The 11,975-nt window shown below is 48.6% G+C and overlaps 3 protein-coding genes across 3 annotated transcripts; 1 reads left to right on the forward strand and 2 right to left on the reverse strand.

Annotated features, from left to right (window-relative positions):
• Window positions 1-973: 973 nt before the first annotated feature.
• CDEST_15522 (Putative zn(2)Cys(6) fungal-type DNA-binding domain-containing protein) lies at window positions 974-1,484 on the reverse strand (the record flags this gene model as incomplete). The annotated part of the gene is made up of 2 exons (XM_062931678.1): window positions 974-1,120; window positions 1,176-1,484. The coding sequence occupies 2 exons, from the start codon at window positions 1,482-1,484 to the stop codon at window positions 974-976; spliced, it is 456 nt and encodes a 151-aa protein (XP_062787729.1).
• A 1,728-nt stretch (window positions 1,485-3,212) lies between these two features.
• CDEST_15523 (Putative superoxide dismutase-like, copper/zinc binding domain superfamily) lies at window positions 3,213-3,968 on the reverse strand (the record flags this gene model as incomplete). Its single annotated transcript, XM_062931679.1, has 2 exons — window positions 3,213-3,700; window positions 3,764-3,968. The coding sequence occupies 2 exons, from the start codon at window positions 3,966-3,968 to the stop codon at window positions 3,213-3,215; spliced, it is 693 nt and encodes a 230-aa protein (XP_062787730.1).
• A 7,208-nt stretch (window positions 3,969-11,176) lies between these two features.
• On the forward strand, window positions 11,177-11,709 carry CDEST_15524 (uncharacterized protein; the record flags this gene model as incomplete). Its single annotated transcript, XM_062931680.1, has 2 exons — window positions 11,177-11,179; window positions 11,251-11,709. 2 exons carry the CDS (start codon window positions 11,177-11,179, stop codon window positions 11,605-11,607), a joined length of 360 nt encoding a protein of 119 aa, XP_062787731.1. The 3' UTR covers window positions 11,608-11,709.
• Between the last annotated feature and the right edge of the window lie 266 nt (window positions 11,710-11,975).

Consider the following 11,975-nt stretch of genomic DNA (forward strand, 5'->3'; position numbering starts at 1 on the left):
ACCGCATACCCGCGCCGCGTCAAGTCAACCCAAACATGAGCTGAAGTGGAAACGAAGAATAAGACAGGAATGATTGGTATATCCTTACCGAGTGAGTACAGGGTTAGCTGCCAATGGGAATTTAACGGTCCAAACCCGATGTAATTTGGAGTCGATCCCGCATACGCCCAGGTTGGCCTGCCATCGGATGCTGTCAAGCCAGAGAATGAGATGCTGGGGTATTCCATACAAACCAAAGTGGCCGAAATCCCCTTGATGGGATTACCTGAGGAATCCGAAACCTGACAAGAAATGTCCATGATAAATAAGTCTGTGCACTATGTCACCTGAGTCGGATGGCGCAGGGTGGAGGATGCGATCAGGGAATTAACGGAGAGAGAATTGCTTGCATTTTAAGTTACTGAACTCCAGCCTAAAGGGTTAATGTAGCATTTGTTATTTATGGATACAATAATGTGTTACAGCGCTTGTATCTCTGTGATGCCACCCTGTTTATCGGCGTCACTCGCTAACACATTGCGGTATAACATTCACATCAACTCCCTCAGTGCATCGTTACTGTTCTGTTATGAATTCGCTTGCACCGCCATAAATGAAAAACAGAGAGTTCCGCGGCAAAAAAAAACAAAAACAAAAAAACACTAGCCATTTGGAAATGTCAGTAATTGCTTGCGACTAGGGTTCGTTAGGGCTTGGCGAGCTGGTTCATAATCCCAACACAGATATGTCTACCCTACGTGTGCCATCCGAAGTACCAGCCACAACCCATGTTTTGGCGGTGGGGCCCTCTCTTTCAACACGTTAAGGCAACTCTTTCAATAACATTGGGTCTCAAAGGGAAGCACTACCCTATGAAACACTCCGGTCACAGCATCGTTTGACGCGGTCTAACAGGAATGTTTTTGCTTTCAACTTAGTTAACTGTATGTTGAAGATTTTGAATAACTTGTCGAGCCATTCGCAAGGTACAAATCTAAGGAAAAGTTTCCAGGCACATTTCGCCCCCCGTCAAGAAAGGAACATGTTCTTCGCAGTTCAAGCCAGACTGTAGGCATTGGGAGCATGAAGGGCTTTGGCCGTCACATTGAGAGTTGTTACTCAGCAAGCAAGGAAAGCAGACCTGGTATTATATCAGTTTCCGGCCATTGAACGGTGTATGCGGAGTAATGTCTTACCACTGACGGGGAAAACTGGAAGCCCATCCCGGAAACATCCGCCGTGACTTGGTGTTCCTCCATGGTCATAGAAGCATGCGGAGCGACTTCCTCGTTTGCTTCTAGCTCCTGTATGCTTTCTAAAGGAGACTGATGGTGATGGGAGTCGTGGATGGTCTCAGACGACACCGACTTAGAGGAGCAAACAGAGCCCTGAGTTGGGGCGTCCAAAATGTGGAATGATCTCGTAGATTGCAAATCATGCATCAATCCAGACGACAGATGCCATGTTGACCGTACACCTTTCATTTTCGTAAAATCCTGCGTCATACATTAGTGAACATCTCCTAGCTAAGATTCCGACCTGTTTTGTGGTGATCTGACGCATGGCGACTTTGGTGTCATAGATGGAGAAGCATTCGCAACAGAAGTATTACCAACCTTGTTCACACAGAGAGTATGACGTATGCTGCTCTTACACCAAGATCCGTCCTCTTCCATGTTGTCCTTAAACCAGGTGTAGAGCTAATCAAGAGTCATCGGTTGATTATCCTTCTCATGGAACGCCTCGTGAATCAGTTTCGAGTAGGGTTTTCTTTTAGAGATATCTCTTCTTGGGCTTGATGATGGTAACATTGCTCAACGAGTTCGCTCATGACACAAACAGCGGCCTACAGAGGAGGAGTCAAACTTATGGGTTGGGAACCGAAAGCTTTGTCAATCAGCGGTTGCATTTAATATGGAATTGTAGTCTCCGTGGCAGGGCGAGCTCAGAGGTATGGTTGACACGTGACGGTTTGCTCCAATACCTATCCCTGTTTCATCTATGTGTTATGTTTACCGACATTGACGTAATCTCGATATATTTACATTCACGCATGTGTTATAAAACACTCTGACTGTTGAAAAGTACGCAACAACAGCGCAGGAGAATGGTTAGATATAAAAGCATAACAACGGATTAACCATAAAGACCCGTCAACAGGCTCGAGTGACATACCAGCTAGGTAACATTATCGAGATTTTCCGTTCAGCTGCTTCGCACAGGACAAATAATATGTCAGCGGATTCCATCAGAGTCTCCCTTGGAGAACAGTCCGGTACAAAATAAGAAGCATGCCAGCCTGAAACTAATCATGTGCACAATTCACATCCTAAAGTGCCAAGATTGTCTCAACTACACGTTTAGTCGAAAAGTATGTGAGGGTACATCCCCTCATCGCATCTGCCAGCGTGGTCGAACTGAAACTGTCACCACATATCTTCTTGACGGTCATTGCGACTGCTGTCGAGAGAAACCCGGCCCCTACCGAACTGGAGTTCACGACGCTGCGGTGCCTAGGATCAGACATAGGTTTGCTTACGGAGAATACGGCGATGGTTCGTCTCAACAGTGTTGGAGCTGCATTCAGACTTGCGTTGGGACTTGCGTTGGGACTTGCGTTTTACTCGATCGCCAACTGGTGGACACTACATGAACTGTAACTGAACTTTGTTTGTGAAAGGATTGGATTGATGCATTAATCTATCTTGACAAAGCGATAGAAAACGCGGAGAAGACTTTCTGAATATGAATACGGTCTTTAGCTGAAGCTGAGTGCTGCTTCACAAAAAGTAACTTCCAGAAGAGAACAGCTGTATGGCAATGTAGTGCCTTTTTTGTCACTTTTCCCCTTGCGCTACAGACAAGCCGTGTTTTGTCACGTTTCCGGTTATGGACGCGTTTCTTCATATATGGTCCCTACGCAGTAGTTACACTGGTTCATCAATCGTCATAGAAAAGACGGAATTGCAGGACACAATAGAAGAAGACGAAGCTACAATATAACCGTGGTCTTAAGGAGCAATTGGTGGTAACTAAATGTAGCGACGTAGGCTTTCCTTTCACATTGAGCATGTACAGACTGAAAAATGCTTCTGCTCATCATCATCATCATCCCAAGGACGTCTTCTTGTGATGATGCAGTCCAAAAGCTACGAATTGCAATCTATTTGGCTTCAATCTACATCTGTACGTTAGGGTTAGGTGATTCGCGGCGTTTGGACCAGCCTCAAAACTCAAACGTTGGAAATTTCTTGGATAAGATAGATTAGAGTGGAGGCCGCAGCCAGTAAACAAAATGACGCGCCAACCGTGGAAGATGCGCTGAGATACGGCACATGGCTGCGAGGAGTCGCAATGGCTCGAGCACTGGTAGCGTGACCGGTATTGGAGACGCCGGTTGTATTGTCATATGGTGCAGACCTCTTGACCAGCTTGAAGTTCGCGCAGCTGATACGCGTCTTGTTTGCGAAGTGAAAAACGAAACTACGGTTGCCAAAAAAAGCGCCCGGACCCCTCACATTCGAAAGATAGGGATCGATGTAGGTTTGTTGGTGGTCGCCAGTGACGGAGCCGTGCTTGCCGCTCAGGTCACCCACCTGGCAGGTCTCAGGCCTGGAGGCATCGCACGGTATAGCCTCTCCGCGGATGAACGGGTCGTGGTGTGCGAGTGCTTTGGTGCAGTTTCCGTCCTCTGGGATCGGATCAACATGGAGATGGTAGGCTCCAGCATGTTAGAAGAACAGCTACATTACGGTTTAGTCAGCGGAAGTGGTTGTCAACGTACTGAAAGGTCCACCCTCGTTTGGCAGGTTCGAAAAGTCGACTGTAAACTTGACGCCGTTTCCATCCGGAGCTGTTACGGCGGTGATAATGCCTCGGACGTTGTCGTTCAACGAGCATCCTTTGAAGAATGGCGTGTCCGGCAGCGTCGCCTCATAGACAACTCCCGGAGGGTTTGTGACGACTAGAGCATCTCCAAGGTCCTGCATCAAGAATTCGTCAACCCTGACGTGAGAGTGTGGGAGTTTGGGTGGCTTTACACCAGTGATTCGCGATACGGTGCTGGCAAGGGCCATAGTGATGACGAAGAAGACACAGAGCCTCCACATTTTGTGATATTGTAAACCCAACAAGTTACTGAGCATTGTCTTTGCTCGTTCAGAGACTCTGATGAGAGAAGGCGCGTAAGATTGGCGCTTAGTCATGTACTACGCGTTTATATAATGGTTGATCACATCAGGGTTCAAATCCATACCACGAAATCCACATATGGATCCACAATATGGATCCATGTCCATTCCATTCCATTCCACGTAGGCTTCAGCCTTTCCATATTCACGCCACAGAACCCCTTCCATATGTTCCATATGTGGAAATTGTGGAAAGGATTGAAGATTTAGGTGGGGGCTGAAAAAACCTGGATTTCCTTGTGAAATAGCGCATACCCCAAGTACTTTCTATCGCCAACGACAACGCAATAGCAACAATTTTCCACCCCGTTTTACCCGTACACGAAGTTCAAACAAGTCTATTCTAGGGGGGTTACTACTACTCACGCCCTTATTTCCCCAAATCGAAATGGCCGCCCTCCATCCTACCAAGTCAACCACACCCGTTCCAGAACGTACAGAAGAAGACAATCAACGACTCTTTCAGCTCTACAAAGGCTGGACCTTGACGGAGAGAGACGGCCAAGTGCGTCAATGGGTATATCAGTTCGGCTACGATATCCAGCATGCCCAGAAAGGGGAACGCCGATGGGTGTGTTGCCTTTGCATCAAGCAAAAGCGGCCGAGGCCAAAGAGTTATGCCATCAAAGGGTTGCAGAATGCGGAGGGTCACCTGTACGCGGACCACAATGGCATTATGGATCCGACAGGCAAGAGGCAAAAGCCTGCCAAGGCATCTGAGAAAGCACATCAGTCCATTGCAACAATTCTACAGTTGAACCCGAAGGAGCCGAAGGAACAAGATTTGATCAATACCTTGATCAAACGTTTTGACAAAACTGTATTCCAGCAGAAACTTGTCAACTGGATTGTCAATTCTAACCAATCCTTCTCGATCGTTAACGATCAAGATCTTCGAGACATCTTCAACTACCTCAATCCATCGGTGGAGATCACAAAAGCCAACATTACTGACGTGACCGTGCGTGCCATCGCAGAGCGAGAATTTACTAACAACATGGAAAGAGTGAAGGACGCTTTGCGAAAGAGTCCGGGACAGATCCATATCCAGTACGATGGCTGGAAGTCTGGTAACCGACACGCCTTATACGGCATCACATGTGTTTTTCGGGATTCAAACAATCGGCCACAGAAGTGTGTCCTCGGACTGCCTGAGCTTACAGAGAGGCACACAGGCGAGAATATCGCCGGGCAGATCATCGAGATCATTCGAGAGTACGAGATCAGCGATAAAGTCGGATATTTCACACTGGATAATGCCGGTAACAATAAAACTTCGATGGGGGAGCTTGGATTAGAATTCGGCTTCGAGTGGGAGAAGCGATGGGTTCGCTGCGTTGGTCACGTTGTCAACATAGTAGTGAAACAGATGCTGTATGGCAAGAACCCGGATGCTTTCGAGAAAGAGGTCTTCGAAGGACTTCATACGGCAGCGAAGGAGCATGAAGTCTGGAGGAGGCGAGGCTCTGTTGGAAAATGGCATAACTTTGCTGTTGTAGGTGGCTGAATCCCCGGCTTTATTTGTTATACTCACGAATACCTAGGAGGTGAGCAGATCGGACACGTGGACCGATATGCTCAAGAAGGTACAGGCTATCGAGAGCCAACTCTCTGATGACGCTCAGCTCAAGAAACACCGTCCAGTTGGAGTTGTGGTCGACAATGCTACCCGGTGGCTTTCTCAATTCTCGATGATTGAGCGCGCTCTCGTCTTAAGGCCATTTTATAATTCTTTTGTCCAGAGAGCGTCAAACGAGTGGGAGAAGGTCAACTTGACGAGAGCTGGCCACATCAAAAAGGGCTCCAAGCTGCCCTTCTTCCTGAAGGAAGAGAATCACATGACACCTGATGATTGGCATGTGCTCGGGACTCTTTACGACATTTTGCTTGACTTCCAGCTGGTTGTGAGAGGCCTTGAGGGTGATGGGCAGGGAAAACACCGGAGAAAGGTCGAGGAAAACGAGATCGACCCTCCACTGTCTGGTAAGCCTTAATTATACTTCTCAAAAGCGGCCCGATTCTTATTCTAACAGCTGATTTGTACAGGAACAAGCTGGGATCTTATTCACGCGTATGAATTTCTTCTCGAAACCCTCGAATCCGCGAAAAGAGCAGTCGCCAATTTTCCGGACGGCCATCACCTCGCTGTCAACATCAATCTGGGCTGGCTCAAATTGAACGAATACTACGAGCATCTGAACGATAGCCCCTTGATCTATGGCGCCGCAGTTCTTCATCCTGCCTACCGGTGGGCACTGTTTGACGATTTGTGGGGAGACGACGACGAAAGACAGTTATGGATTACCAAGGCGAAGGAGATGGTCCAGGATCTCTGGGAGAGAGAGTATAGGGACCTGGAGGTCGATGACCCAGAGATTGAGTTGCCTGCCAATAAGCGGCTGAAGACCTCAAGAAACAAGTTCACAGCGTGGCGCACAAAGAAGCGAGGACTGACGGCCGGGGGGGTTTCTGTTACCGAGTCGCCAATTCAATCCCCTGCTCAATCGCCTAGGTCCTCAGTTGGCGGTCTGGATCTTGATGAATACGGGCAGTGGCAGCGTGATATCGAGGATGCTGATGCTTCTGTCACAGATCCCTACGAATACTGGCACATGAGGCGGCTTAAATACCCCCGGTTGTCTAGGATGGCCTTGGATCTGCTTACTGTGCCACCAATGTCAGCCGAGTGCGAGAGGTTATTCTCGACCACTGGCCGCATGGTGACCAAGAGCCGCAATAGGCTAGATGCCAGCACAATTGGGCTTTGTCAGACACTACGGAGTTGGTTGCGTGCCGGTTTGATCGGGTCGCTAGATAGGATTCTGATGGACGAGTGACAATAACATCGACGTCACCAAGGCATGGATGCGGCCCACTAATTACCATTGTTAGACAAAGTAGGTTTCCATTCCACCCATTCCACAATATGGATCCATTTCCATAATGGATCCATTTCCACCCATTCCACATCGAAGTTATTAGTCAGCATCCATATCCACGCCATATTCACGAATGTGTCGTGGAGTGTCGTGGATTTGAACCCTGCTGTAAATAGCCATCCTTCATAAGGGCCAAGATCCAGAGGAAACCACTGCTGCTGGACTGTCTTGCCCTTATATATAATAAGGGGATGAAGCCTCTGGCCCAGGGCAGAGATGCATTCGATGATGGATACCCATGCCCTTGATCCAGGCTGTTTCTTGCGAACAGACTTCGTCTCAGACATGCCCAGCACCAGCCCATTAGATCCCTGGCCCTCAAGGATACCAGTCTCATCCATGTTATATCTATTGGATGGTTTAATGCCCTGGACCTCTGGTATGGCGAGGAGTTTGAACCATTCCCTGATGACCTCAGTAGATGCCCCATTCAGGGTTCAAATCCACGACACTCCACGACACATTCGTGAATATGGCGTGGATATGGATGCTGACTAATAACTTCGATGTGGAATGGGTGGAAATGGATCCATTATGGAAATGGATCCATATTGTGGAATGGGTGGAATGGAAACCTACTTTGTCTAACAATGGTAATTAGTGGGCCGCATCCATGCCTTGGTGACGTCGATGTTATTGTCACTCGTCCATCAGAATCCTATCTAGCGACCCGATCAAACCGGCACGCAACCAACTCCGTAGTGTCTGACAAAGCCCAATTGTGCTGGCATCTAGCCTATTGCGGCTCTTGGTCACCATGCGGCCAGTGGTCGAGAATAACCTCTCGCACTCGGCTGACATTGGTGGCACAGTAAGCAGATCCAAGGCCATCCTAGACAACCGGGGGTATTTAAGCCGCCTCATGTGCCAGTATTCGTAGGGATCTGTGACAGAAGCATCAGCATCCTCGATATCACGCTGCCACTGCCCGTATTCATCAAGATCCAGACCGCCAACTGAGGACCTAGGCGATTGAGCAGGGGATTGAATTGGCGACTCGGTAACAGAAACCCCCCCGGCCGTCAGTCCTCGCTTCTTTGTGCGCCACGCTGTGAACTTGTTTCTTGAGGTCTTCAGCCGCTTATTGGCAGGCAACTCAATCTCTGGGTCATCGACCTCCAGGTCCCTATACTCTCTCTCCCAGAGATCCTGGACCATCTCCTTCGCCTTGGTAATCCATAACTGTCTTTCGTCGTCGTCTCCCCACAAATCGTCAAACAGTGCCCACCGGTAGGCAGGATGAAGAACTGCGGCGCCATAGATCAAGGGGCTATCGTTCAGATGCTCGTAGTATTCGTTCAATTTGAGCCAGCCCAGATTGATGTTGACAGCGAGGTGATGGCCGTCCGGAAAATTGGCGACTGCTCTTTTCGCGGATTCGAGGGTTTCGAGAAGAAATTCATACGCGTGAATAAGATCCCAGCTTGTTCCTGTACAAATCAGCTGTTAGAATAAGAATCGGGCCGCTTTTGAGAAGTATAATTAAGGCTTACCAGACAGTGGAGGGTCGATCTCGTTTTCCTCGACCTTTCTCCGGTGTTTTCCCTGCCCATCACCCTCAAGGCCTCTCACAACCAGCTGGAAGTCAAGCAAAATGTCGTAAAGAGTCCCGAGCACATGCCAATCATCAGGTGTCATGTGATTCTCTTCCTTCAGGAAGAAGGGCAGCTTGGAGCCCTTTTTGATGTGGCCAGCTCTCGTCAAGTTGACCTTCTCCCACTCGTTTGACGCTCTCTGGACAAAAGAATTATAAAATGGCCTTAAGACGAGAGCGCGCTCAATCATCGAGAATTGAGAAAGCCACCGGGTAGCATTGTCGACCACAACTCCAACTGGACGGTGTTTCTTGAGCTGAGCGTCATCAGAGAGTTGGCTCTCGATAGCCTGTACCTTCTTGAGCATATCGGTCCACGTGTCCGATCTGCTCACCTCCTAGGTATTCGTGAGTATAACAAATAAAGCCGGGGATTCAGCCACCTACAACAGCAAAGTTATGCCATTTTCCAACAGAGCCTCGCCTCCTCCAGACTTCATGCTCCTTCGCTGCCGTATGAAGTCCTTCGAAGACCTCTTTCTCGAAAGCATCCGGGTTCTTGCCATACAGCATCTGTTTCACTACTATGTTGACAACGTGACCAACGCAGCGAACCCATCGCTTCTCCCACTCGAAGCCGAATTCTAATCCAAGCTCCCCCATCGAAGTTTTATTGTTACCGGCATTATCCAGTGTGAAATATCCGACTTTATCGCTGATCTCGTACTCTCGAATGATCTCGATGATCTGCCCGGCGATATTCTCGCCTGTGTGCCTCTCTGTAAGCTCAGGCAGTCCGAGGACACACTTCTGTGGCCGATTGTTTGAATCCCGAAAAACACATGTGATGCCGTATAAGGCGTGTCGGTTACCAGACTTCCAGCCATCGTACTGGATATGGATCTGTCCCGGACTCTTTCGCAAAGCGTCCTTCACTCTTTCCATGTTGTTAGTAAATTCTCGCTCTGCGATGGCACGCACGGTCACGTCAGTAATGTTGGCTTTTGTGATCTCCACCGATGGATTGAGGTAGTTGAAGATGTCTCGAAGATCTTGATCGTTAACGATCGAGAAGGATTGGTTAGAATTGACAATCCAGTTGACAAGTTTCTGCTGGAATACAGTTTTGTCAAAACGTTTGATCAAGGTATTGATCAAATCTTGTTCCTTCGGCTCCTTCGGGTTCAACTGTAGAATTGTTGCAATGGACTGATGTGCTTTCTCAGATGCCTTGGCAGGCTTTTGCCTCTTGCCTGTCGGATCCATAATGCCATTGTGGTCCGCGTACAGGTGACCCTCCGCATTCTGCAACCCTTTGATGGCATAACTCTTTGGCCTCGGCCGCTTTTGCTTGATGCAAAGGCAACACACCCATCGGCGTTCCCCTTTCTGGGCATGCTGGATATCGTAGCCGAACTGATATACCCATTGACGCACTTGGCCGTCTCTCTCCGTCAAGGTCCAGCCTTTGTAGAGCTGAAAGAGTCGTTGATTGTCTTCTTCTGTACGTTCTGGAACGGGTGTGGTTGACTTGGTAGGATGGAGGGCGGCCATTTCGATTTGGGGAAATAAGGGCGTGAGTAGTAGTAACCCCCCTAGAATAGACTTGTTTGAACTTCGTGTACGGGTAAAACGGGGTGGAAAATTGTTGCTATTGCGTTGTCGTTGGCGATAGAAAGTACTTGGGGTATGCGCTATTTCACAAGGAAATCCAGGTTTTTTCAGCCCCCACCTAAATCTTCAATCCTTTCCACAATTTCCACATATGGAACATATGGAAGGGGTTCTGTGGCGTGAATATGGAAAGGCTGAAGCCTACGTGGAATGGAATGGAATGGACATGGATCCATATTGTGGATCCATATGTGGATTTCGTGGTATGGATTTGAACCCTGGCCCCATTAATACGTCTGGAGTCAATAGGGCGACTTCTCTGGACCTTGATAGATGGGTTTCTCTTGAGGAAGGCTTGGATCCATCCTTTGCCTATAGGCTCTGTGTCCCCCATAGCATGAAGGATCCTTTCTGCGAATACCTTCACCTGCTGATGAGTTGGAGCAAGGCCAAGGGCATGCTGTATTCGCACCCATTCAGCCAGCTTAGCCTCCTGGTCAGGGGAAAGCCTCTGGAGATCTGCAAAGGCAATAACCCTTGGCTGGGCACCAGTCATGCGTCGATATATCGTTGTTCGAGGGATCCCATATTCGCGAGATGCACTCTTAATAGCCTGGCCACGACTGATAGCCTCAAGAGCCTGTTGAAGCTGATCTTCGGTATATTGGGTCATAATACCTAAAAGAAGGTATGCTGAAAAAATGAGCCCATTTGGATAAGGTAGGATAATGCTGTGATGGGTTGAAGTTGGAGGAGGGTGGTGGTGATGAGGGGGAAATGAGGCATTTTTGGGTGTCCGCATGTGGGGGGTGTCCGAAAGTGGGTATGTTGACTTATAGGGATAGAAGATAGAGCCGGATCTCGGGGTTCCGCGAGTCACAGCAGTTTAGACGAGCTGATACCTTTTCCCAGCCTTCTGGATGGTCTACCATTAGGCAGTTTCCACAAGCACCTCGCTTTGCACTTCGATGATGAGATTGTTAGTTATCCACAGCGCATCCCCAATGTCTGGGTAGACATCTCTTGCAACCATCCGGCAGTTGTTGACATAGCTACAGTACAGCTTCTTGAAGGGCGAGCACCAAAGCTTATCAAAAGCGACCGAAGAACCGTGAAAGAAGCATTTGATAGCGGCAAGGCCTTTACAAGAGTTCAAGATGCGCAGCTCCGTGCAAAGATGCGCAAGAGTGTATTACAGTTCAGGGGGGTTATTCCAAGTCTCAAGTCCTTCCACGAAAGCATGAAGTACACCTCAATAGGCGTCACGGTCGTTCTCAACCTTATGTATCCCGAATCTACTCAGAGGAGATCCTGGAAAAGGTGGCAAACGGACGAAAAGAATGATAGGTGAACTCTTCGAGGCATGTTGCGACCTTCTTGGTCCCGGCCTAGACAGAATTTGGTTGAGACCAGTGAAGGGCTTTTCGTCCAGTGTACAGGGGCGCCCTCGTTCAAAACAGCATATACGTAAGTTGTACTGAGGAAATAAGCACCACTCATCGGCCAAAGACCCCCCGTCTCAAGACTCCTTTATCTGTATGGAGGCTGGCACGCCATTTAATGTCCATGTGCAGACGACTGTAGAAGCCCCACGCACAGTGGATGTAAATCGTTCACCTTCGGTTATGAGTCTGTCAGCGGCGATTAATCCCCCAATTACCAAGGGCCAGTGGACGAATGGCTAGAGTCAAGCATCTGGAGTACAGCGTATTCAATTCT

This window comes from Colletotrichum destructivum, chromosome 12, assembly GCF_034447905.1.
Source record: "Colletotrichum destructivum chromosome 12, complete sequence".
Classification (NCBI taxonomy): Eukaryota; Fungi; Ascomycota; class Sordariomycetes; order Glomerellales; family Glomerellaceae; genus Colletotrichum; species Colletotrichum destructivum.